The 27,511-nt window shown below is 38.7% G+C and overlaps 2 protein-coding genes across 2 annotated transcripts in view; one reads left to right on the top strand and one right to left on the bottom strand.

Moving 5' to 3' along the window:
* Positions 1 to 27,511, top strand: part of RBMX (RNA binding motif protein X-linked) — a 252,061-nt gene that overhangs the window by 210,000 nt on the left and 14,550 nt on the right. The gene's annotated exons all lie outside the window — the stretch shown is intronic.
* Positions 251 to 26,438, bottom strand: LOC138726376 (transmembrane 9 superfamily member 2-like). Its single transcript, XM_069868090.1, has 17 exons — positions 26,229 to 26,438; positions 25,342 to 25,409; positions 24,355 to 24,448; positions 22,531 to 22,658; positions 22,179 to 22,308; positions 21,023 to 21,150; positions 19,489 to 19,600; positions 17,350 to 17,429; positions 16,318 to 16,426; positions 14,134 to 14,266; positions 12,545 to 12,664; positions 12,318 to 12,375; positions 10,391 to 10,550; positions 9,733 to 9,884; positions 8,836 to 8,947; positions 8,249 to 8,420; positions 251 to 866 (listed from the first exon to the last, which is right to left on the bottom strand). Exons 1-17 carry the CDS (start codon positions 26,343 to 26,345, stop codon positions 799 to 801), a joined length of 1,941 nt encoding a protein of 646 aa, XP_069724191.1. The 5' UTR covers positions 26,346 to 26,438; the 3' UTR covers positions 251 to 798.

The following is a 27,511-nucleotide window of genomic DNA, read 5'->3' as shown; positions in this document are numbered from 1 at the left end:
AGAAAGACTTCTCCTCTACAAATCACCCACTTCCAAGCTCACTAGATTCACAGCTGTACTTCCCAACAAGCTGCACACCATCTCCACAGGATGAAGAGCAATGAGATGTGCGTTTCTGAGGGGTAAAAAAGTCACAGCTTTTAAACTGCTTTTAAACAACATAAAACTCAAAAACTATCAACTGGTGAAACTAACGTGATCTGTGTCCACGCAGTGAAAGCCTAATTAACAAGAAAGGAAACAAGTCAGCTAGAGTTGTGCAGTTTTATTTGAACAAAAAACCAGTGTCGATATTTTTAATAAAGTCTACAATACGGTAAATGCATGTACATTTGTAAGAAGATATCTAGTCGGAGAGAAAGTGCAGGACAATATGTACAATCAGAGTTAAGTTAAAAAAATTCACATTTAACATGGATTTACTTGACAGTCCTATGCTTTCATGGTATATAAATGGTAACCAAAAGAGGTAACAAAAAATAAATCACAAGGAATTTCAGCTGAAGGACTGTACAACTTACTGATTTTTCAAATAAACTAGTTCACAGAATTTTTATTTGTCCTGAATCAAATTTTGGATACAATTTTTAGAATGATCAGAACTAACATCTTCAATGAGTACACTGATGTAAACATGTTTCCAACGGTGCCATTTCCTTCCATAAAAATTGGTGGTTTACGCTGCAATTTGCTTTTCAGCTTTTAGAAATTAGAGTAATTACACAGGATGTTTTTCAATACATGGTAAAAATTATCAAAGAGCAAGGGAGATATGTTCAAAAGACACTTTGAAGCTTTTCAGTCCACTTTCACAACACTGTAAATCTTACTTACAAACCAGAAGCAGGCAAAAAATCCAATAGTCCCTAAAATGAGAAAGTGAAAATGGTTAGTTTACCTTCCAGTTTGCTCTGAGAGAAAAAATGTAACAAATACTTCCCAGCAGGACAGAATATAACATTGTAATCCAGCTAACTATCCAGAATAACAGCACTTGTTAAATTTAAGCACACACATTCATCCCCAAGCTAAGTTATTGATTTAGATCAAAGATGACTTTTAGGACCAGGCTGCTTGATATACATTTAAACCACTGACAGTGATGCTACTATCGCCACTAGCAGGCACACAAGCACCATTTTAGAAACTGACTTTTATACACACAGAGAGTCAACACCTAACTGGGTTCTTCAGGTCTGCAATAGCTCACAGCCACCTAAGAATTATGCCACAATACAAGGCCTTGAGAAAAGTCACCTGGCCCAGCTTTCTGTTCATTGTGCTCCCTTTATACTGAAGAACAGGGAACTTCTTACTCTGTATATCCTGTTACTTCCTTTTGCTAAAGCAATGCTGAGTGCTACAGCAGCTAGAAGAAAGCATCAAATAAAACTAGCAGTGACACAAACAAAACCACACAATTTTGTGTAACTTATTTAAGGTGCAGATTTTCTTGTCATAGGACACTATAAAAACATACACTAGCTTGTGCAACTTAACAGATTCATTAACAAGGGAATCCAAACGCCATTAACTAGCGAGACACCGTCTCAAGTTCTAGAAGAGCCCTTGAGCCACAGCTGACGGGAGGCCGGGAGAAAGCACCAGCAAATGCTTGCCCTGTTCTCATACCCCTTCCTGGGAGTACTACTGCTTGGACAGCAGATCCATGGTGTCTGGTGTGGTACGGACTTCCTTGATTTCTTACCAAACCAGTTCTTTCATCATCCAAACCAAGGGTAGGAGAAAAAAAACCCCACAAAACTACCCCTGCAGGGACTTCAAACCACATGTCAAATCCCGTGGTTCTAGTTAGTAGACTGCAGAGTAAGATGACGGAGAGAGGCGATGACACTGAAAGGATTAGTCTACACTAATTTTCTGTTTATAAGTTGAAGTACAAGTCTGTAACTTGCACCCCACAGTCGCTATCATGAGGAAACTGCAAAGACATTGTCCATCACATTTATTTTTAAACTGCTTTAAGAACTTTGCATGCAAGGAGACATTGAGCATCATTCAATTAATTACGTCTTAAAGCTCTAAGGGAAACAATGCATTGTTCCTCATGCTTTTACCTAGAAATAAACTGCCACACCAACATTAAGCCTTACCAGCTGAAAATAAAGGAAGGTCTCTATTTCCTCTGAATTCACTCTCAAAGACCGAGCCACATGCCAGCCCCATGATAGCCTTTAACAGCTACACTACACTTGCAAGATCAGCACTCAGCTCCTCCAGTTTTACATTCATCCTTTTCTGTTTCTACAGCCCATGTTTAACACCAGCTCCAATTTTTTTTTCATCATTTTATTTTGACTGGTGTAGTAACTAGGAGGTTCTTTATTAAGCACTTGTCTTTTCTACATTCATTACATTTCTGTCCTTCAGACCACATCTACACATTTGGTAAGTGAGGAACCTGTCTTTGGATGCTTATTATCTACATGCCAATTCTTGTACTCCTTATACCTCCATGTATATTTGCAGTTAAAGGCTTTTTGACAGCCTACTATTATATGCCACAGATTACCCTTACTCTGTAAGTTTGCAGTTATCATCCTCTGAAACAGTAGGAGACTGCAGATTTACTGCTGCTGATAAGAGATCAGACACCAACCACAGAAGGAATTTAATTCCTCTGTAGCCTTGGCATTGCTAAATCTTTGCAGTTTATGGTCAATTCTCACTCTTTCCTACTGTGCCAAATACTCCAATATCAGCATTGTTACTCTAAGCCTTACCCTCATGGTTTTTTTTCCTCATAATGGTTCTCAGCATCTGCTTTCTAGTTGTTTTTACAATATAGCCAGCTTTGAGCCTTTTATGGCTTTGAAAGCACTGTTTCTCCCAAATGTTTAACAGATGAGCTATCTTAAAAACCTATCTGCTGTTCTAGAACAAAATTTTAATATTATAACAAAAATCTATGACTTTATAGCAAGAATGAGATTTTCCACTTTTCTGAGCATGCGATAACTCAATATGAAAACACACTCTAAAGCTACCATGTTTTCCTCCAATCCTTGCCACTCCAAATCTTTCTGATACAGCAGCTTTCTATAAACCTTGGCCTAATACGTAGCAGAATGTGAAGACTTCATACTGAGAACAAGCATTTCATCTATAAAAAGATTTTCGCAGGTTTTAGTAACATTGATTTTCAACTTCACTCCTAAAAAAAAGCCTATTTAGAAAATCAAAGACCAAGTACCCTCTGCTCCTGTCTCAAAACATTATCAGAGATGTAGCTAATGTGGTGGAAGTCAAGTAAGACTATTTTTTCTAACACAAGCAGCAAGTGGTACTGTTTGTCAGGCTCCATATTTGAACCACAAACTTCAAAGCTCGTGAGAGAGAGGTCGGACTCATCACCAAGATATAGGTCATGTGGTAAGCACTTTTCCTGGTCAGCAGTTTCATTCTGCAGTTACCTCGATAACAATAATTAGGGCTTACCGGTGTTGTAATTTCTTCTTCCCTCCTATGAATAAATGTATCCTACAAATTCCAGATGTGGAGAGCTCTATGGACCAGAAACTTTAAAAAGAGCATCAAACTAAGAACCCCAAAAGTACCGCTCCCAAACAGTATACTTAACACTTAAAGATCAGAATGGTTTAATGGTCCCAGAGGAATCACAACTAGGTTGAAAATCCAGCTCTGGGATCCAGCTGCACCGAAATTCAGTGCTTTTTCCAGCTAGGGGTGTTTGTGATTCCACGAACTGCTAAGAGGTCCACGAAGGTCAAATAGCTTCCAATTTCCTATACAGGAGTAAACATTCCAATCAGAAGGGATCTGCAAATGAATAATGATTGGGGAAAATAACTCTGAACCAGTTTGGCTTGTTTGAAAATTCTAGCTAGGACGTTTTCTACATTTTAGCCCATCTCACAAGTTTACCTCTTGCTCCAAATTTTAGCACTTCATAAAGAAAAGCATCCTTACACTGGATCTTTAGGTTAATGCTGACTTGCATAACAGGTTCTCAGAATCCCCTTTTAACTACTTTGACTAAGGCTGATCTTAAAACACAGACAAGTGAGTGATCAGTTTCCTCCAGCTGCAGCTCTACCCAGTAAAATTGCCATTACTAGCTGTTAGAATAGGACTTTGCCATCTCAAGTAGCACAGCTTGCAATGTATTTTCTTGAACGGTATACTCAGCATCCTGAGCATTTTTCTAAGCACATCTAAGCACCAAAATTAGAATCAGAATCAGCCCTTACTTAAAACGTGCCCATCATTAGACTAGCAGGACTACTTAGGCAAGCTTTAGATGAGGCTACCTCAGGATCTTGCTTATATTTGGGTTTTTTTGAAACACATTTAAACTGAAACCAAAGTTTTGAAGCACTATCAACAAGGAGCATACTTAGGCTTTCTGCCTCACTGACAGACATCAACAAACAAAATAACAGAAAACATATCCAAAGGTGGGGGTTTTTTGACTGTTAAGAACTTTTTAAACAGCTAAGTACTTAAAAAGAAAACCACCACCAAACCACACACCACCACCACAATAGTGTGTCCCCCCCAAAAAAAAACCCCAAACCAAAGGACATCAGTTCAGAAAGTTGAGAACTCTAGAATTATTTTCTGTTTGGTTTAAACTCTCTCCCATTGTAAGGTTTATACAGCTTTAATATGCACATCTCCATGAAGTGAAACAGCAGAAAGATACCAACCCTGACACTAATTCCTCCAATCAGCCTGTAAAACCTGTGTGTTTTAATCTAACAGTAAAAATTAGTTTCATGCCTAATGCTTACTTTAACCAATCCTAACGACTCACCAGCTTAAATTATATGAAAAAGCAACCGAATGAAATACATTTAAGGACTTACTTTTGTGGGGCAGGCCTTTATATATGCCCATGTGGTGATCTTCATATTTTAAGATTCGGCCTTTCTAAACAAGCCCTGCTAGCCTGCAAAGTTGGTGCCATCTTAGTGCACTGCAGTCCACTGTACACCACTTAACAGCTTAGATAATTTTTGCAGGAGCTCTTTAAAATTCAAGAACTCTGAAGATGTCTCAAGTCATGTCTCTAGCCAAGATGCAATACATCCATTTGTACTAACTAGGGAGACACTGACACCCCAGTTGTTTCTTTATTTTTATGTCCTCCAGTTTCTAGACTGCTAAACACCCTGGGTTGCAATACCTACTACCACTCAGCAACAGTTTTCCTATGCACAGAAAGAAGATCACAGGCTAGCAGCTAATTGGGTAAGGGAAAGTTATTAGTAAACTAGTTTAAATTCAAAATTAAACCCAAGGAATATTGCACAGAATAACACCAAAATATATTAAGCAGACTGTTGTGCTCTATTCATTTCCGTTAGCTTTATTGTTTAATGAAGAAAAAAGAATTCAAAGCACGAACAGATTGTAAGAAAGCAAATAGAAAAGCACTCTGCACTTGGCTGATACTTCTTATGTACCTTAAAAGCTCTCTGTATCATACTGGTTTCAATCACCGCACAGTGGTGGGTGCTTCAGAATCCTGGATTCTAAACACAATCTACCCAGAAGATCAAAACTCAATTTTAAAAATGGCATTAACTCACAAGTGAAAATGATGTTCAAAAATAGAGGTCATTGTAAACCAACATGCTTTGACTATGTTCAGCATTTTTTCGTCTCCTAGCATAAAATGCATGTAATCATGTAGCTATCCCCATTCAACCACGCTCATTATTTCTTGAAAGATTAGCTGCACTTTGTACATTAAAATAAATTTGTCTTGTTTGGGTGTGCACATTAATTGTTAGATTTCACCGGTCAGATTATATTATTGTCGTTGTTGCAATACGAGCACTCAGTTCCTATTTACTTATTCATTATGATCTCTTTTGTGATTTCCACAGTAACTCAACACACTGCCATGTAGGAGGTATTAACACTGTCCTTTATATTTCTGTCACAGTTGCTGGGACCTAATAGGCAAGAATAAAGAAAACCAAAATACCTAGTGCTAACTTAAGTGGAACAGATCAAGGTCCCACTTTCTGAACAGACATACAGGAACGCTGTTACTGTGAACAGTGTGTGAAGTTACATTAGGAAACTCCCTCACCTCCATAAACTTCTGAAGGACTGAACCCTTCATTTATACAGCAAGTGCTATTAAGGAATATTATACAAAACAAAGCCAGAGAAGCATAACTTTGCTTGGGTCATCTATCCGTAGAAGCTTAAATTTCAGGGCCTCCCACAAAAATCAAACTACATACGAGAAAGGAATTTATCACAGGGTTTTACATTAGTGAGGATTTATCACATACTCCATACACATTCTGCCTTTCTAGCAACCAGCTAGTCTATTCAACTTAAAGTGACCATGCAGCAGCTTTCTTCAAACACAGCACAGCCACCTCTATCCAGTTTCTATTGAAAAACAAAAAAAAAGACACTGCAAGAATAACAGCAGCACAGCTTATTATTGTACTTTTGGGGCCTCGCTGGCCTCCACATCAAGAACTCCAGGATCAGCACATCTGAAGCTTTTAATACCATTTCAGCAGCTGCCATGACAATTTCAATTATCATTTCATATACAAAAGGGATATTTTTAATTCCACCAATTTGCATCTTGTAAGTAAAATTGAAATTGGCAGAATAGCAACTAACCTATGCTAAAACCCAGACACACGTTAACATACTGCTTTAGTTTCAAAGTAATTAAAACATTTTACACTATAGTTTGTTTGGGATTCTTGGGTTGGGCTGTGGGTTGTTTTTCTTTTAAACGTATATTTATTATAAAGGACATCTGGAACTTGTCTGTTTTGCCAGGATTTAAGCAGGGGTTTAACTGGCAATATGCCAACTTCTATGTTTGCCTCCTAATAATTAAAAATTAGAATAATTAAATCTTCCCTTTTCTGCCACACTTCCTTTAAAACTATTTTGTTACTTTCTTTTGAAGAGACACAAGTCTAAATAACAAAAATAAAAATTCAGCAATAAGAGCCAGTTGTTAAATATAATTTCTACATAGTACTTGCTTTGTTCAAACCCATTCAGTAATTTTCTTTAGTGTTTATTATGAACAGTGCATTTTTTGCCTCATTCTCAACCAGTATTAGAGGCAATAAAGATGAAAGAGGCCCTCACTGCTGAACTAACAAACATGAAGCCTGATGCTGAGACTTTCATAACTTATTTTAGCCATTCTTTTTAAAATGCATCAAAGGAGTTAAGCGATGTATTTCATAAAGCCAACACAAAGTAATTACAGCAGGTTTCAATAATCAAGTAGAAGATGTTAAGAGGTAACAATACAAACAATCACAACCAAAGAGATCCATAAAGGTTTATTTTTGGAACAGCCCATTGTATACAAACTAGCATTTTCCCTAGGCCTATCACTGCAGAACTTCATGATGCTAAGCAGAGCAATGCATTGAAGATCTGATTTCATTTGTGAAAACCACATATATAACAGCACCAGCATGATGAGCACCAACACAAAAGCTCCTAGCTATTTTTAATGGGACGGTACCCTTCGAAGAGTTTCTAATGTCATCTAACACAGTAAATCTGGCACAGATTTCACATCAAATCAACCTCAAAATCATAGTCTGAGCCAAGTGAGATTACGAACACCAGACTAACTCTGCAGAAGACACCTAGTCTGCATGAGTAACACCAGAAAAGTTGGACTAGTATAAGCGGAGAGCCATGTTTCAGCTCTGAGATTCCTCCAGATAAGGTACATTCCCTGCCATCAAGAAGAGGAGTATTTAATGAGCAGGTATGACCATCTCTAACAGTACTAGAACTCTACTGTCAACATGCACCTTTTCCCCCCAGCACCAACTTGCTTCACTTTTAAGACTGAAAGCTGAAAACATCTTTTATTCTTCATATGCAGAGCGCAGTATATCTAACTATAGAGCTTCTAAAACCAATTATGAAATCCAGAATCAAGTTAAGCACCCCTGATATCAAAGTGAAAAAGAACAGCACTTTGAAAATATAATGGTTTGAACTTACTGCTAATATAATATGCAACAAGGGAAAATTAATTATACTATAAATAACTGTAATTTCAATTCAGAAAAAAGAACCTTACAGAATATCTTACTGTGATGTGCGGTGTCACAAACCAGAAAAGTAACACTGCCTGAAGAGACATAATTTGTATTTAATGTTTCAGATAGTCTGTTTCACCTAATCTTTTGCAACTCAAAAGTGGAAACCTCTCCATTCATTTCAGTTTGAACAATGTACTTACCTGTGAAAAGGAAAAAAATCAAGACCATGATCATCGTGTAACCAAAGTATAAAATAGTGCTAGCGGTTCCTGTTATCTGAAGTTTAGAGAAGAAGTAATGAACTGCATAGATAAAAAGATAAACTGCTGTAAAGCTGCTTGTCAAGAATGATCGCCACCACCAATGATAATCCTGAAAGAAATAATGAACCATTCAGTAAGAGACATGCCATCGAAAACAGAATATAAGTAAGCCAGTTAAAAAACAACATTGTCTTACAAAATACATTTAATTCTTCAAAATTTATCTGAAAAATCAAAATTCCAACATGCATGTAGCTACCTGTTTCTTTCTCAAAGTCAGCTGTATTGCATCCACTATGAACATGAAATTATTCTACGATCAAGACTTTTATTTTTGCTTATCTGCTGCAAACAGTGGATTCCGAAGCAAAAGGCACCTTTCAGAAGAGAGGCCAAGACAGACACGTCAAGAGCTGACTATATAATCCCTTCATCATGTCCCGCACATTACAGTGTATGCCAATACCTCAACTCTAACACCTTCCAGCTGCAAGTGGTATATGCATCAAAACTGTACTTCTTACCTCTGCACACAGATGGAAATAGCACAGCAAAACTGTAGCCTCAGAACACGTAATCAGAAGAATTATAAAAACTAGGAACAGGAAACCAAACATGTAGTACATCTGATGAGACCTAAAGTAAAGAATAAATAAATACAAGAGCCTCATTTTTGGTGGATCAGCATCACTGTACTTCCTGGTTTATACTTTAGTTGAGGACTAATGTCAAAGGCCATTATATCCAAAATATTTGCATTTAAGAATTGATTTAGAAAATTGTTCTGTAAAGAAACTCCAAATAAACAGAGGACACCTTAAAAACTTGGCATCTTCAGGTTAGCGTTTTCCATTGAACAAAAATATATTAAACATTTCATATTTAAGTTGTGAAAGTTATGAAAGATTGCACTGGTTCAATTTACCATGCACTTGCTTGACTAGATTTTGACAAGATTTAGGAGCGGTGTGGATGTTTCACAGGGGGTGGAGTCTTTGTTTTGCAGAACATGCAATCCCAAATACTTGTCCTGATTCTGATTTAACAGCTGAAACTGCTAGATCATATTCATTTCATAAATCATAACATTTGCACAGCAGATTAGGCTGCACCTAACCACAACAACATAAAGCCCTGCTTGTGCTGTTCAGAGCCAGAAAGTTACAACAAGGAAACAGAATTCAAATATCATATCTAGCAGTTGTCAAGAAGAACAACTAGTTTCATAGTTTCTAAACACAAAACAAAATATACAGATTCTGGAAATTCCAAGAAAGTTTGCAAGAAGATAAAAAAAATTAAGAATTGGTTTATTCCTTACATTCACTGGTTTGGGATGTTCAAACGCAACTCTGTGTTTATTATCAAAACAGCATAACAACAATAGGGAAAAAAAACCCAAAAAAACAACTTACACTCACCAAATGCTATTCAGAATGAAAAAAAGTTGAATAAAAATGCAGCCAAAGGGCAAGATCCCACCCATTATAATACCAGGTAATGGCTTTGTGAAAAAGGACTGTTCGGGAATTTGGCGAGGAATCTGGTTTGTACGAACTGGATGTTCAATAGGCTGCAAAAGAAATTAAAATAAATTGTTACATCATAATTAAGATTGCTTTTCCATAATATTTACATCTAAAGATTCGATAAACATAACATAACATAACTTTATTTTCATCCATAAACCATCAGAAATTACCAAACCATGAAATCTGTTCAGTCCTTAACAAAAAATTGTTTCCTTAATTGTCTGGCGTTATCTCAAACTAGTGAAATACAAACTGAAGTACTTCTGAAGTACAACTTCAGACATGAAATGCTGAGGTACTGAAGCACAAAAGGCAATCAAGGCCTCCAAGAGCACTATTAAAATCTGATGCTAAAGAACAGACAACAAAAATTTAGTGCGACACTACAAGCATACACTCAGTTCCAAAACCATGACAAAGTGAAACATTATTTTACAATCATAGGGTCATACATGTTTCAATCCAATCACTTCTCGCACACTTAGGGATTCAATGGCTCAACTGCAGGAGACAGATATATTTCAAAACAGTATTCGAAGTGCCATACCTTCTCTTTGAAGCCAAAGTATGCACCAACAAAGGTTAGTGGGACTGAAATTCCAAACCACATAGCTAGGATGGCAACCAAAGTGCCAAAAGGGATGGCTGCTGAGGATCCTTTCACCCACAGAATGAGATTCATAATAAAGAAATCAGCAAAGACAATCCTGAAAAAAGATTGGAAAACAATTCAGTAAAGAATAAATATCAGTTAATATTAAAAGACATAGACCACTTAAGCCTGCATTACAAAATTTTTTCATTCCGAATGGTTACTTTCAGCAATAGTGCCACTAATGTAAAAATGCTTGCAACATCCAATGCCTATAACACAGGTATCTATGATAAAGCCACTGTTTAAAGTAGACTGCATATGCAACCAAAGAGGGAGGATTACAGCAATAGACAGGCTCCTTTTTTTCCTAGGAGAGGCCTATACTTGCCAAAACTGAGGGAATAGATTTGTTAAATAAGCACACACAAATAACCCCTGGTGGAAGCATTTGTTGAACAAAAAATAAGAAATCAAATCCATTTTAGAAGTCTTGCTAAACTTAATCATCTGCCCAAGCTCATAAAACAGACTCCACTTACCCCCCTCCGAAGTCAGAAAAAAATACTGCATATATGAGCTCCCATCAGTCTACTGAGACTGTAACGCCTTAGGGTGTTTATGATATTATGCAAATTCGTTGATCTAGCATAGCATAATCAAGACATCTGTTCATATCCTACCATCCCCAATCATTTTACTTTCTCTGTGAAACTAAATTTATTTGGGAGTTTAAACGATCAGCACATTACTCCTTCCACTGGTAAATATTTTCTTCTCTCTCAAGATAATATCTAAGCAACAGCATGGAGACTGAAGCATATTTTGTTTAGAAATAAGATTTCCTCATAGAAAAACTATACTCTGTTGTTATCAAATGCATTTCATTTCTTGAAACACTACTGTACTCAAAACCAAGTCATGTTTTATTCATTTTGGGCTTATTTAGGGGAGAGATACCTTAAGAAATTATTTATAATCTTTTCCTCAACTTTTGCCTAGGACATTTGTTAAAGGGTAAGTTATGTACCCAAACTTGCAACCAAGAAATGGAGAAGACTTGCACAGAAATTAGTTCCTGTTCCCTTTCTTCACTGATCTAATTCTCACAGAAGGTCTTCAGAGCTATGAGAAAATAAAAGGCCGGAGAGCTATCATCCTTCCCAAGCACAACAGTATTGGCCACGGTATGATATATGCTTTGGTCATATCTGAAACTGGACACTACCTACATTTATATAAAAGATTATATTGGATCAGAATCATAGAATGGTTTGGGTTGGAAGGGACCATAAGGATCACCTGTTCAGGACAGCAGTACCTAGCAATTAACTTCAAAAAAAAAAAAATTATTTCCTGTGTCCTTCTCAATAACATGGATAAATTAATAGAGGTTCTGCCTAAAGGGCTGTCTCCAGCTATTTATGAAAGAAAACTACAGGGAGTCCAAAGTTACCACAAAACCATGTACTTCCTAACAAAGTGACTGTGTTCACAGTTCAGATGGGATTACCTGGAATGCACCAGGTTCTGTGCTACGAAATTACCCCATCACTATGCCCAATGTTCTGGTGCAGCGATTCTCAAAGGCTGTGAAGCTACCTTGCAGAAAGGTCATATCATTCCTCCTACTCCACAGCTGATTTCATAACAAGATACTAAGAAGCTACATTCCAGAGTATCAGGCTCCAGCTCCTCAGAATTCACTTTTCTTCATATTCACAGATAGGTAATACTCAAAGGGAACAAAAACTGAGAGAACAAGAAAGAAAATAATCCCCACCACAAGTACCAGCACAACAATTCACTTTCCTCCTCCTTCCCAGCTCAGATTTATTTATCCTTAAGAGTAAAGGAATGAACAAGAGGAAACAATACCAACCCTGGGCAAAGCAGAGCTGTAAGCAAAACATTCGTCTTCCACTTCTCGCCTCTAAACGCTGCGGGGAAAAAGTAAAAACAATTTTGAGTTCAGAACTTTTTTCAACTGTTTTGCAGTACAGCAGCAAGAAACAGACTGGCTGTCTGAGACACCAGCTCCAGTCTGAGGTTTACATTAAGCCCTGCAATTCTAAATCTAACCTGCATTAAACAAATACATGTACTTACTCTTGTACATTCTAGCAGACACGTAGCCAGCAGGAGTTCCCAATAAGACCCACAATACAACTGCACAGGTCATCAAAGCACCACGGTTGGCAGGAGAAAGAAAACCAAGGCAAGCTAGGACTAAAAACAACAGAGATTTAGTCATTTGTGCACATGTCAGAATTCAGGCTTATCCATTTCACCACCACATATTTAAGTAAAGAGTATGTGCATAAGCTCGCATATGTCTCAATCACAGAACCATAGCCCTAACACCACTGTTTCATTCGTAATAGTGTTATTTCAACCTCATCTTTTAAATATAAAGTTTCTTGTAGCCAAGAGACTGTAAAATAAAAAGCCAGAGATGAACAACGAACCTGAACCTAATTTCAGCTTGAACAAGTCTGCTTCCAAAACAATACTGTCCTCCTCTAAACATACACAGTCAATACTTAAGCATGCTTAAGTAACAAAAGAAGGGTAATTTTTGTTGGGAGGAAGCTGCTGGGGTTTTCTGGGGGAGTTTGGGAGGGCTGTAATTGTTTGGGTTTTTATAGATAGAAGTGTGCAGACATAAGATCTGAGCCACTTGTTTGAAATTCCACAAAAGGCTCTCAGCCACCATAACAGTTAACAACACTCAAGAATACACTACCTTGAAAAAAAGCCTCTGAAGGCTGCCTGTGTCTGAACAAAGTGTAGAAGCCAGCCTAGAGATATTCTTAGAAATAGAGTTTGTCAGTGGCGTCTAGTGGAAAGTTTTGGTTTTAAACAGAAAAAGGATCCTGTCCCAATTTCTTTATATATTACACTGGTTGCACAGGAAGCTACTGCAGCTAAGTAAGTTACAAAGAGCTATGATCAACAGTGGAAGATGAGGCCATCAATAAAACACTATTTATCTTACAGTCCTGTAATGAATAGGAAAAAAAGGCACCTCCTCTATGAAAGATCAAAAAATCTGAATAAGACCTGGAGAACGGAATCTGAAGAATTCTTCTTTTGTAATAAATATCAGTATCTCACCCAATTCTACTGTACCATAAGAAAAGGAATGGCGATATACTTTATAGATAACATACAATAAAACACCAACTTGCGACAGGTTCCATCATCATATGTATACAGAGCTATTTATGGCTCTCATATCTCAACGCTGTGTCAGAATTATTTCACTGGCACGCATTCTTGCTCTTATTTCTGCATGGCTGCAGGCCATTGTGTCAAACATATTAGATAGGAAGTGTTCCGAAAATATTAAAGCTTTGATTACATGTCTTTGAACTTGCATTACTGGATCCTTGGATAATTTACACCATGACAAACTGTTTTTTTGTTTTTTAAAAAGAAAATTGTAACAAGGAAGCTTCATTTCTGCAATTGTAAAGAATCAAATTTAGCCTGGGTACCATTATGTCTTGAACAGCACTGCTTACAACAGTGTTACTGAATCTAGCTAGATTATTGTTCTGAAACAATATTAATATTTTATTTTACTAAAGGAAGGACTTTGCTTCCAAAAGCAGGCTTCTATCATTTGTTTAATGATACTGCATTTTTCTTACACTGTGACACTATAAACACAACACCTTAATAAAGTTACTTACATAAAGTGATAAACGTCATAATGAAAATCTGCGTTCCTTGGCCCAAAAAGACAGACAGTAACATTCCCTTCCTTGGAGGTCTAAACACATCTCCATGAACCAGTTTCCAGCCAAATTCCTCTTGGGCATCTTCCTATATAAAATCAACAATCTATTTAGCCAAGATACATAATGCAGTAGTGAATTAACACAAACAAGATACAAAATACATATTTTAAAAGTTGTATTAACTTCCAGTTTAGATCCAAAGACAGGCTAATTGCATCTGATACATATCTCATTGATTTTACAACCCCCTAATGGTGCAGTGAAAGAAAAAAGCAGGATCAATCAAGAAAATCGTCATCTCTTAAAGCAAGAAAAATCAAAATGTAATTAGCCACACCATATAACGTCATTCTAAATTTAAACTAAAACAAAGCATTAATTTTAGTTTAACCTGGATTATAGCGTTTCAATTCAGCTCAAGCATTTATCTTTTTTGCTTCCACTACAAGTTACATCAGTCTCAATGACAATACTGGAAGAAAATTAAATGATCCTTGTACTCCAGAAGAAAGAGTCACTAGGAGCAAGTACCAACACTCTCTGTTCCACCGCCAGAAGTGAACAGACGGGTGGCATGATGGGATCCTCAGTACAGCTGTGGTTCCTTAGAGCCACTGAAGAATAAAACTTTCCATTGAAGTCCCTCAAAAGAAACACCTTCCCTCACAAAGACAACCCACACACAACCACAAATAACCCACTTCTCAAGACCACTCTCTTCCTCACAACATAAAAGCTACAGGTTTTATTCAACCTAGCAGTATCAAGCTTGGTTCAGTGGATTGCCTATCACTAGAATCACATTACACAACAACACATGGTAAGAAAGCTTGACATGGTCTCAAATCTCCTCATCCATTAGTTTAGCCCTGTTCTGAAAATGTTCTAACAAAGATTTAAGTCCCTTACACTGAAGTAGTCACAATCAAAGAGATGTAAGAAAGAAGACGAGTTTTACCGGTCATTGTTGAAAAGATACTGACATGAAATCTCTTAAGCTCAGTTCAGGAATCTTCTCTTAGCCATAAGACCCTTAAAAGTAATCTAATGATTTCTAAACACTTCATTAATGTATGTCCTAGTGAGTCCACATCACTAAAAAACAGTTGGTACTGGCAGAACATTAAACGAACACACTAAGAACTCAATCACTGGCTTGTGCATCTCTCTCCAAGTAGCATCACCAGCATTCCATAACTGTGAGATACTAATTTGCTTCATTGCAGCTTCCTCAGACCAGGTCCTCTTTTGCACAATTATTTCACACCTTTTTACAGCAATTCCTTGAACTGCAACAGACCTTTAAGTTTCTTACAACTGGCAAGAAAATTAAAAAGTGTTTTTTTCAAGTCACACCTATCCCTGCTGTTAGCTGTAAAAACTCATCAAGCTTCTACAAGTCTTGCTCTTTATCACATTAAGAATGACCAACTAATAAAGACAACACAGTATAAGATATTGAACATAATTTAATTGAGAGATCAAACAGGAGCTTCACAAAAACAATCAGTTAAAGGATGTGGAAAAATTCTTCCACTTTAATTACTGTCTGAATTTGCATTAACAGAAGATATTTAATATCAAAAACACAGAAGAACAAAAGTACTTTCAGATGTTTTAGTTTCAATATGAAACATTTTTGTGCATTTTAAAGTACATCTTTATCTAGACTGACAGCAACAGTGAAAATTCAAACCTTTGTAGTAGCTGACACTATTTCTCATCTTTGGCTAGCAGATAACCACTTTGACCAGTGAGAAAGAGTAATTTTCACTCAGCCTTTCACTCAATCTGCTGGTCAAGTCTTTTTAACTCACAATCACTTTCCTTGAGACCTTGGAACAATTTTGTTCACTACCAAAAAGTTCCTGTGAATCTCTCCACATACTCCTAAAACCCAAAGTCTGTCCTTGCATATTACAAGTTCATCAAACAATGCTGAAAAAGTAAAACTGCCACATCTGCCCATGTATTTCTGCAGTTAGAAAAGACAAAATAGCAATAAAGCTACTTTTAACCACTAGATATATTAGCACATATCAAATTCTTGTGATAGATCTCTTTAGACAGACTAATTGACAGACATCACTATCGCCATAAGAACATGCTCATGTAAAAGCTGTAAATCTTACTCACAGAAGAGTCAATCTGGTTGTATCTTGCAATATCTTTATGAAGAGTCCTCAGAATGATCATAGCCACCATACCAGATAAGAAGAGAACAATTACGAGGGAATTCATTATACTGTAGATAAAGAAAAAGTCAAACTTTCAGTCCACTTATTCAGTTTTCGTGACATGCACTTCAATTCATACCAAGTACAGCTCAAGTCTGAAGAACAGCCTTAGATAACCACTTTATTTAAGTCATTCCCACCCAGAGCAGAAACCGTTTTAAGTTGTGAATCTTTATGATTAGTTAGGAGACAGAAGTGAGAATAATAGTGTTTCATGATGTTTTGTTCTCGAGACAGTTACTTATTGCTTTTTCTTTCTTTTACTCCTCACATAGCTCAGAAGTCACTTTCCTAGTGAAACAGTTCCAGCTCTTAAAGCAGATTTGACTGTCAAGTAGATTTTATATCTATCAACCAATGAAAACTACATCATGCCATTTATATTTTGTAGAGACATAAGATCAGCCTTTTCAAAGACTTCGTATTGCAAAATATTAACATTCCAACACAAGTTATATACTTACTTGATATCATCTGCATGGTACAGGGGGAAATAAGAGCTTTTCATATATATCTTTTATTCATTAATAAAGCCCTTCTTTTAACTGTAAGCAGTTTCTGAGTACAAAACACACAGTATGCATCTGTACCTCTCACTTGGCAGTTAGAGAAAGCCAGACAGCAAGAACACTGCAGAGCAGCAACGTCTCAAAAGTTCTACAGAATGGAAATGATCAAGTAGAATGATGGAAGCTGCTATATTTTTGGACACTAATAGTGCATTCCTTTGGCGAAATACAATACTACAGTTGCTCCCAGGAGATGGAAGACTGATAAAAGCTACTTCACATACAGAAAACAAGGAAGATTTCTTGCCTGAAAACTAACAGACTTTGCTCCACCATGGCAGAAGTTATACATCCCTAAAAGCACAAATAAGAAATCTCTGTGCTCCCCTGCAAGACTATTCACTGAATAATGCAAGTCTTACCTAAACCACTGGATGTTTGTATGTGGCATGGACTCCAAAATGTAGTCCCATCTGGATGCCCACTTAATATTATTCTTTTCCTATAAAGAAATTAAATAGCAATTAACAGATACAAGTTTGTTGCAGTCTCCAAGAAGGAATAAGCTCTTCAAATCTCTTTCACAAACCCTATTTTCCACTACGATTCCTGGCAGACAACTTTCATTTCCAGAGATCCCTGTGAAGGATTTAAGAAGACATCATGCAGCAGCTTCCACCTTTGAAGGATGCTTCCATGTTCTTTTTCCTCCTGCAAACGCTCCATATGAGAGCTGTACAAGTGATAATTCTTCCTGACCTCCAACCATTGTCCTCTACAGCCTGTCTCACGTCATGTACATCTGCTGTCCTGCTACCAAGTTCTACTTCCCAACTGGCATGAAGTTCTGCTGAATTTCACTTATTCACCAGGTGGTAAGTTTGTACAGCAAATTCTCAAAATTTAGACTATGTCTTCAGCCTAGAATTTTTAAGTTCCTATTCATGTTCTGCATAAGGAACATGCAACAGTGAAGAATTGCACTAACAGGACAAGGTGGCTGAAACTGCCATAAGTTGCTGTTTATATGCCCAATTAGTAGTTCATCATTTGATCCCAGCTAGCTGGGAGAGAGTTTCAGAAGCGTGGTTCTAAAGTTTATTACTCGAGTACCAAACTGCTCACGTGCTTACATTTTTGTATGCTTGTGTATAAAGAATTAGAGGCATGACCCTGTATTTTTCACATCCAGAGAGCCAAATGCCTTGTTCCATTTGAATTAATTAGAGACACCATAGTTTTTTCATCAGAAGTCAGCTGCCATATTAGAAAGGACCATAAAACAGTTACGCATTTTACTGGTTTATACATTCAAGATTACCAAAACTAATATTCTCGTCTTTAAAAAGTACTTTTCACTGATAAACACTCTCCTTTTACATTATTTTGAAACTACCAATAAAAAGTAAAACAAACCAGGCGTTATTACTAACCAAGGAGAAAAGAGATCAGAGAAAGTAAGCAGTTCTGCAGCACCCGGTGACTGAGGGGTGCCCGGTGCCATCTGCTGGAAGCACCTGAACCCACGGCAGTAGAGCCTTAACTGCTCTGCTCCCGGGGAAAACGGTAACGGTAGCCCAAACGCCTAACACGCTGCGTGAAAAAACAGACAAAGTTCACATTGCAATTCTAGATTGCAATTTATCATCAAGATCTCAACACAAATGTTAATAGACAGGAGGCTCATTCCTGTAGTAAAATTTGAGAGTCTAAGGAGGATGTGGCGTCTCAAGGGAAAAGTAACAAGATACAGAGCCTTGCACCTCAAGGTCACTGGTTCAAATCAAATTCAATTTGGTAGAGTGAAAGCTGTTACCATATGACAGCTGCTTGACTGCCTACACAAAATAAGCTGGTGGTCTCAAGCCAAGCTCTGAAAGATGGGTGCCTTACATCAGAAGAACCACCATGCTTTCAGGACAAACTGGAACCAAGGTACCAAGGTTTGAAGCAGCTTGAATCAAATTATTTTCACCCCCACAGGAGGCTCACTTCCATGCTGGGGTTAAGTCCCAGCGGCAAGAAAGCCTAATTTCCTCCAGTCTAAGTCAAAACAGGGCTGAATAAAGCATTAGAGTATTAGTAAACATTAGAGTATTAACTCTAAAGATAAATGGCCTCCTACTCAAAAACAGCAAGAGAATAAAACAAAAGTCATATAAAATGAGACAAACCTTGCAACTTCACTAGAAAAAACAGCTTTACAATATGCAAAAAATCAACATTCAACACAAAAGCATCTCAAGTATGCTATAAACACTTCTTCAACATGAGACTCTACGGTGACTGAACTCTGAAAACAGAGCACACTTCAAGGAAGACAATTATTGCAGTTATTCAGTCTACCGCCTTTCTGTTAGTAATAAAACAGGGCAAAAAATATCTTTATTTAAACATTTCAAGAGTCATTTAAACTACAGTGATGGAAAATTGCTTCACAAAACCATACTTACGGAATTTGCACTGCTTTAATCCAGTTATGGCTTTTAGCAAATTATTCAGTTGCTTTGATTTCATTCTTTCGGGGAATTACACATTCATGTAACAGATTCAATACTTACTTCAAATGTCACAGAGTAAGTGTAGATCAAATTCAGTTTATTGGTGAATTCTCCAGGAATCTCCATAGGTGGACCTTCACAACTTAAGTTGTTCTCATCTGTGTGTTTGTAGCTAAGGGGAAAATAAATAAATATATTTCTATATGCTCTACAAGATGAATTTTCACAAATTCTTTTCTAAGGCAATTAAAACAAGTTTTTATTTAAAACAGAACCAAATAAGGAGAGCTGTGTATATCATTTCACTGGAAAATAGCTTCTCGCTCACACATTTAGAGAAAAAATTACCCAATTTAAAGAAACAATTCTACCTTATATGCACTATTACACATCAAGAACTAAGCCAAGCCACAAGACAAACTTTCATGAAAGGTCTAGGGTGCTGCAACTACAAATACTCCTTCCTCATGAGGATAGCATCAAGGCTGAAGCAAAGCACCAAGCAAAACGTCAGATCAGAGAATGACAGAATCAAGTTTATGCGCAACCTAACGGTGCCCCCTTGTGTTCTGCATTACTGGTGAAAAAGCAAATTCTTCTCTTTCAACCACTAAGGACGCAACTGATGAAGTGTTAACTGAAAAAAGGAGAAGGTTGGCAGAATCTTCTTGCAATCACCACAGACCAGAAGTAAATGGAAGGAATAAACTTGCAAAGCAAGTATAATTCACTAAAACCACACCATTCCATTGCAACAGAAAAGAATGTAAAGTATACTTGAGTCATGTTGTACCATACACGTCTGTATGACTTAAGAAACTGAGGTAATTTAAGAACGTACTTAATCTCTGTAGAAAAGAGGGAAGAATTTAGTTAAAAAAAGCAATCTACTTTGAAATCTTATAAATGTTCTGCAGTTTTCAAACATAAGTAAGAATTAACTTGGTAACTGACAAGAGGCCAAAGTAACACCTTCAGTCTGATTCTGATCTCTGAAGTGTTTCATCTCCCCTCTTGTCAACACAGAAATGCAAAAGCTACTGCTTAAGAAAATATGTTAATTGCCTTAGAAAATCAGTCATCTCTTGATGTTCTGAATGCCAGCATTAACTATGCCTCAGTATCAAAACTAACAAAGGAAAGAGTACACTCCTACAGATACCAAATACTGCACATTTATGCAACATACATTCAGGAGGCAACGCACCAATAAAAGATGACATGGAAGACCATCACTCAATTAAACAATGTTTCTCAGTGTATCTGAAAACACATCTTTTAAAAGAAAGTAATGCACACCCATATGCAAACCAATATAATTAATTTGTGTCAGGTTCTAAGGGTCTGCATAACAAGTCTTCCAATCAGGAAGTACTTTGGGGAACATTTTCTGATCGAAGTTAAATGACACTTAGAATTGTGGAACTGCCCTTTGTAAATACAGTTTCAGCTGTGAAGAAGCACACTGGAGCTTTGTAAGAACTCTGAATAATCAGCTCCTCAGAACTCAGTGACACTAAGTATCATCTTTTAAGCTTGCAACTACTGTTAGGACTCCCCAGTACTAGAACCTGCTCCTTTAATGCACAATTACCTTTGCGGTCTCAGTCTCGCCATCACCAGTCTTGCACCGGGCCAGTTTTCATCCTTCCCACTATGGTACATGATCGTTATGTCAACGTGGTTGAAGAGGTAGAAAGTGTTCTTCTTGTTAAATTCTGACTACAAAAAATATCATCAAGAGATTGAGAAATTTCAACAGGAGAGGGCGCAAGCAGTCAAGAACTTTTAAAAATGAGACTGCTGACTTTCCTACAGTTTTCTGTGTACCAGACAGCTTCCAACACACCAGTATTAATTTAACATAAAAACAACCTCACATACAAAGTAATAGAGCTGAACACCTAACTAGAATAGGTTATTCCATTCACAGACGATTTTCAATAGTCTAGGGAGCCTAATGGAGTTGGAAGGTGACTGCAGACAGTAAACTGAACACGCATGGTAAATGCTTCGCCTCCGAGAAGCATCAGACCTGCTGAATACAAATAAATTGACTGCACTGCATAGAAGCAGTAAGCCATGTGGCAGAGCAGAGTCATAGCAGAGCTCTCTCCTCACTGTCAGAGCAGTGTGGTCCCTCACCCCAGGAGGGATAGAACTGTATCACTATTATCTGTAACTGCACTAGTTCACCATAGAACTCCCAGGATGACTGATACACTTCAAATTGTTGTCAATATAATTCCTTCCCTGTCACAGCTGTGTGTTATCTTCCAGCCACCTGGAAAACTCCTGACATGTTTAACTTCCAAATTGTGCTAGACATAACTTTTGCAAGGAGAATACTGTACTCATTTCTAGGTCTTCACTAGAAGACTGCTATCTGAAATTGATAGAAAAAGGTCTTGCAGGCAAATACAGCATGGACAAAGAATGAATAGGTACAAGGAAGGATACACACGAAATTTCAAAACCAAAACATCATTTTCTAAGGCTTTTAGACACCAATACAGTTGTTCTACAGCTTTACCTGTATTGTTCAAAAGAACTATATAAACTTTTTTTGCACAATTGTATCAGCGAGACATCGTATACAGAGGCAGCACTGAGCTTTGTCCATGCCCACATTCTGAACATTAACCACGTTTACAAGGGTAGCTGTTCTTTTTCAGGAAAAGAAAGCTTAAAAATAAAACTGCAAATGAAATTACACCTGCTATAGTAATGAAAAAAGTTCCACCACTTACATTTATAACACAAGCATCTTTAACTCTACCATCTGGAGTAACAAAACACCCTATGGGAAATCCTGGATTGCAGTATTTTTGTCCATCTTCCACATCATAGCACCACGTTACTGGCATGTTATCAATAATCCTAGAGTGAAGTCAAACAACATGTCCTCAGAAAGGGATGCACCTTAGTTCACACTGACATTTAACATTCATGTAATGCATACAATTTTCAATAGTGCCGACAAGACACACAGTACAGGACAACTTTCAGGCAGAAGGAAGAAAGCAACCACTTAGAACACAGATAACAATGAAAAAAAGCAGCAAAAGGAAAACCAAACCCAACCTCAAGCACACAGCTCACCAGTGATGCTGATAATTCAGCTGCATTCCTTTCTTCAAAAAAGCCAATTTGGTTTTATCAGCACTGTTTCCTGGGTCATATGATCTTGTACAAACCTTCTTGCACGTTTCTTGCTTTTTAAAAGTGAACTGTTAAGAAAGAACGCAAAAAGAGTAATTTCAGTTTTGCTTCAAAAATCCTTTAGAGCCTTTTTCTCATGTAAAGAGGTCTTTGAGATACTTCATCTTCTTGCTATACGAGTTTCTAAAACCAGAATTTCCTATACAACACCTTTAACTTAAATTGCAGGATTATTTATATCCAGCAGCAGTAATCCCCATTTCTATTGCTAAAAATCTCTTCAATAGCCCAAATAAACTACCTCCAGATAAAATTTGAGGACTGGAATCTGAAAAATAGTAGAAAGGGCAACTCTTTGTCCTTTTACCATTTTGTTTGGTTTGGTAAGTTCATCATTTGCTAAACCAGACTAAACTACAGCCTTTTTGAAAGTTCCGTACCACTTCCAGCTACATTTGCCCCACAATTAAGTCACTAGACAAGGTTTCCAAAAATGCAACAAGCTGCACAGCATCTATACTTCAAGTGCAGACACAACCTAAGAGAGACATGCGCACGTTTATCAAGCTTGTCTTCCAACCCAGCTAGGATTTACCTGTTAGTGAGCTAACATTCTTATAACATGACTGAAAACTCTAACATTATCAAGGCCTAAGTGCTAACCAATAACATGGCATTTTCTAATTACTGTAGTGTACAGCCATTTCAAACAAGCAATTGTTATAATACCTCATCTACTAAATGGGTATCCAGCCCAAATGACCCATTATGCTACGTGTTTAAAAGCTTCTTGTGGCCAGTAGTCCTAAGATTTACATTAACTCAGAGATTCAAAACCAAAAAATACTTCTAGGTGCATCTTACACCTAGAAGGAAGCATCACCTCCCCAACAGTCCTATACAAAGATGCAACCAAGTCCCTAATGACTGAGCAGCAGTAGATTTGGAAACTCTGCTGCCTTTTTCTCACAGGGATTTGTATTATCTAGCAACCCTCCCACACAAACATAGTCCAGTTTTCAATTTTACCGACAAATCCAATTCTAGAAGCTACACTTGAACAACATACAGCTTTCAAGCGTTAAGTGCAGTGCTTGATCATATCTCTTTTACTGCTAATATTTTTCCCAAGTTGACTGGACAGGTTTTTAGAGATGCTACATTTGGTCATTGCTAATGCAGGGCATGATACAGAAAAATACCACACATCTAAACCACAAAATACTTCCATATGTTTATTTTGTAGATGACTTCAAGTGGCATGCATTCACAATGAAAAACTTGGGTTTAGACAACAGATGTTAAGTGTGTACAAGCAGGGAAAAGCTGGAAATGAGCCCTAACTTGACCTTCCCTTCCCACTCTGGAAGCTGCCTATCAGTATGACCACGTATATGAAACAGTTTGTGGACCACCAGTTTAAGGCCTACAACATTACACTTAAATAACCTAATGATTTCAGATTTCCTAACACATTACACATCCAGTTGCTAAAGAACTACTTAAGACAGTTTCTGGATGTCTTTATCAAAGGAACAGAAAAGAAGAATAATTACAAGTTTATCTTCCTAATTTTAATTAACCACCCTAAAACGCCTTTGGAGGTGGGGGGCATAAGGGTTTTGGCTTTATTACATAAATATTATAAAGCTTATATTTAGAAAAACAAATAAAAATAATCAACAAATCTTCAGCTATGTCTATGGATTACAGCCATCAGAATGACTGCTAGCAAACAGGATCAACTTCAAGGGATAAATTAACCTTATACGGAGACGATGCTATTCTCTCCCCAAACAGCACTTGTCCAAGATTTTCTGAGGGTCTTTTCTCTTCCTTATCTTGACAGAAGTCAAACCTGGAAAAAAGTGGAAAAGATTACCTTTAATTTTTAATTGACATATAACTGTAAATACCAGCCTAAATCGATTTCTTAAGTTATGCCCTTAATATGGCAGTTTTCATGCCTCTTTTGCAAGTCAATCACCGCTAGTAAACATTTGAAAGCCTCTGCAAAGAAATTTGGCATTTATTTAGAAATATTTTTATTTCGGTATCAATTTCAACCAAGATTTATCACAGTTGAAGTATCTTTAACCAAATGCATGATGCTTAGTTCAAGCACCCTTTTCAAATAGCAATTTGATACCACTGCACTATACAAGACAAGACCTACAACACTGGTAAGTTTCTCTTTTCTCTGTGCCCAACAGCAAGACTGCAAATCATACTGTGTATCATTCCTTAGTAAGCCTAGAAATATCTGCCAAAGCAGATAATAGTTTCCACAGATGAGAATCAAAATAAAAAAAATAAATAAATCACGAACTAGATACAAAGGTGGAAACAGGTAAAATAATGACTCTTCCTGCAATTTCTTTTATTTGCCAAGAACAAGGAACACAAAGCTCCTGCCTTCCTAGATTTTACTACCAGGAAGAACTTTCAATCATATCAGAGTTTCAACACTAAATCTAGTACACAGCTCAAAAAAATGCACCAATTAGAAACCCAGCAGCCTTGCCTTTCAACAATAAAAGAGGATGATCCAGAGGCACAGGTGTGGCCTTCATCCTTCCCAACCTCTCGTACCTCATTCCAGCTACTGAACGCTCCATTTACTTTTCCACCCCTCCATCCACAACACTGCTCAACAGAAAAAGACATACTCTATCGGGAGTTGCATCATTGCACTGAGGATAGAAACCAGCCTTTCCAAAGGTTCAGAGAAGCCTGTTGCAATGTACTTACGCATCATATTCATATGGGAGAACTGATTCAACCGAGTCCAGTCTGTTCACAAAGAGCTCGATCAGTGACTGAAATAGGCAAGTAAAAGAAAGAAAATACAGACTTGTAAAAACAAAGGTGCGGCCCACACGGAACATGTGGCTGGCAGGCAAGAGCCGTGGCACGTTTGGGAGCTCACCGTGCCACGGTGGAGTCACTACAGCCTCCAACAGCCCTGAGGGCTGCTGCCACAGAGGGCTGTATGGGAGCTGCATCAAAAGAAGCGTAGGGCAAGGAAAGGGATTCTGTCCCGCTGCTCCGCTCTGCTGGGACCCCACCTGGAGTTCTACGTCCAGCTCTGGAATCCTCAACATAAGGCGGCTATGGGACTGTTGGAACGGGTCCATAGGAGGCTACAAAGATGATCCGAGGGCTGGGGGACCTCTGCTATGAGGACAGGCTGAGAGAGTTGGGGTTGTTCAGCCTGGAGAAGGCTCTCAGGAGACCTTAGAACAGCTTCTAGTGCCTGAAGGGGCTGCAGGAAAGCTGGGGAGGGACTGTTTACAAGGGCATGGAGTGATAGGGCAAGAGGGAATGGCTTGAAATTGGAGAGGGAGAGATTTGGATTAGACATTAGGAAGAAATTCCTCACAGTGAGAGTGGTGAGGCCCTGGCACAGGTTACCAGGGAAGCTGCGGCTGCCCCGTCCCGGGAGGTGTCCAAGGCTGGATGGGGCTGGGAGCAGCCTGGTCTGTGGGAGGTGTCCCTGCCCGCGGCAGGGGTGGCACTGGATGGGCTTTGGGGTCCCTTCTACCTCGCACCATTCCACGATTCTACGACCCTCCCGGCGCGGCCGAACACCTCAGGGCGCAGCGGGCGGGTTCCAGCAGACCCTGCCCGGGCCTCACCTTGCAGCCCTCGCTCTTCTCGCTCTCCTCGCAGAAGCTGACGGGCGCCAAGCCGGGCAGGTAGAAGGCGGCGCAGAGAGGTGCCACCAGCACGAAGCCGGCCGCCAGCAGCCTCATCTTCCCGCGCGAAGGAGCGAAGGCACCATCGGCCGAGGCGGCGGCCGCGACTGCCCCGGCAGCGCCTGGCGGAGGCGGCGTCACGCGCGGCCGCGCCTGCGCGGGGAGGGGCTGAGGCGCCGCGCGCCATCTTGGGCCAGGGCGGAGAGGGAGGGGGACTCAGCCCTGCCCGCTGCGTCAGGGATGTGTTTCACCGTGAGAGCAGCTGGAGCTAAACTACTCTATGATTCTGTGAACGTTGGAATAGTGATAGAATGGTTTGGGTTGGAAGGGACCCCAAAGCCCATCCACTGACAGCTCCCACAGACCAGGCTGCTCAGAGCCCCATCCAGCCTTGGACACCTCCAGGGACGGGGCAGCCGCAGCTTCCCTGGTAACCTGTGCCAGGGCCTCACCGCTCACATAGCGAAGAATTTCTTCCTAATGTCCAATCTAAATCTTCCCCTTCCAATCTGAAGCCATTCCCTCTTGCCCTATCACTCCATGCCCTTGTAAACAGTCCCTCCCCAGCTTTCCTGCAGCCCCTTCAGGCACTAGAGAAGAGGAGATATGGAGAAGAGGAGGCTGAGGGGAGACCTCATTGCTCTCTACAACTACCTGAAAGGAGGTTGTGGAGAGGAGGGAGCTGGGCTCTTCTCCCAAGTGACAGGGGACAGGACAAGAGGGAATGGCCTCAAGCTCCGCCGGGGAGGTTTAGGCTGGACATTAGGAAAAAATTCTTTACAGAAAGGGTCATTGGGCACTGGAACAGGCTGCCCAGGGAGGTGGTTGAGTCACCTTCCCTGGAGGTGTTTAAGGCACGGGTGGATGAGGTGCTGAGGGATATGGTTTAGTGTTTGATGGGAACGGTTGGACTCGATGATCCGGTGGGTCTCTTCCAACCTGGTTATTCTGTGATTCTGTGATTCTGTGAAAGCTATCACAAAAAAATCATAAAATGTTACCCTTCTGGCATGTTGTTCACATCTTCTGTCTAGTGGGCTCACTTTTATAGTTATCAATGAAAAGGCACAAAGGGATCAGTTTATACGTATGTGGAATTGTAAGTAACATACTTAATGACTTTTCTTCTACTCTTAAAAATGTAAGGAATATTTTCTAAGCTGTGATAATGCAAGGACAAGTGTATCTATGCTAGTTAGACAGCGACTGCCTTCTGTGTAAAG

Source organism: Phaenicophaeus curvirostris, chromosome 13 (genome assembly GCF_032191515.1).
Source record: "Phaenicophaeus curvirostris isolate KB17595 chromosome 13, BPBGC_Pcur_1.0, whole genome shotgun sequence".
NCBI lineage: Eukaryota > Metazoa > Chordata > Aves > Cuculiformes > Cuculidae > Phaenicophaeus > Phaenicophaeus curvirostris.
The sequence above is the reverse complement of the archived record's forward strand: the minus strand, read 5'-3'. Positions and strand labels throughout refer to the sequence as shown.

What these genes read in the sequence shown, in the direction of transcription:
- LOC138726376 (XM_069868090.1), bottom strand. Translation starts at nt 26,345, where the DNA reads ATGAGGCTGCTGGCGGCCGGCTTCGTGCTGGTGGCACCTCTCTGCGCC. An exon ending in ATTTCCATCTGTGTGCAGAG is followed by an intron (nt 8,421 to 8,835) that starts GTAAGAAGTACA and finishes TATTTCTTTCAG; the next exon opens with GATTATCATTGGTGGTGGCG. An exon ending in GATTTTTTTCCTTTTCACAG is followed by an intron (nt 867 to 8,248) that starts GTAAGTACATTG and finishes TTCTCATTTTAG; the next exon opens with GGACTATTGGATTTTTTGCC.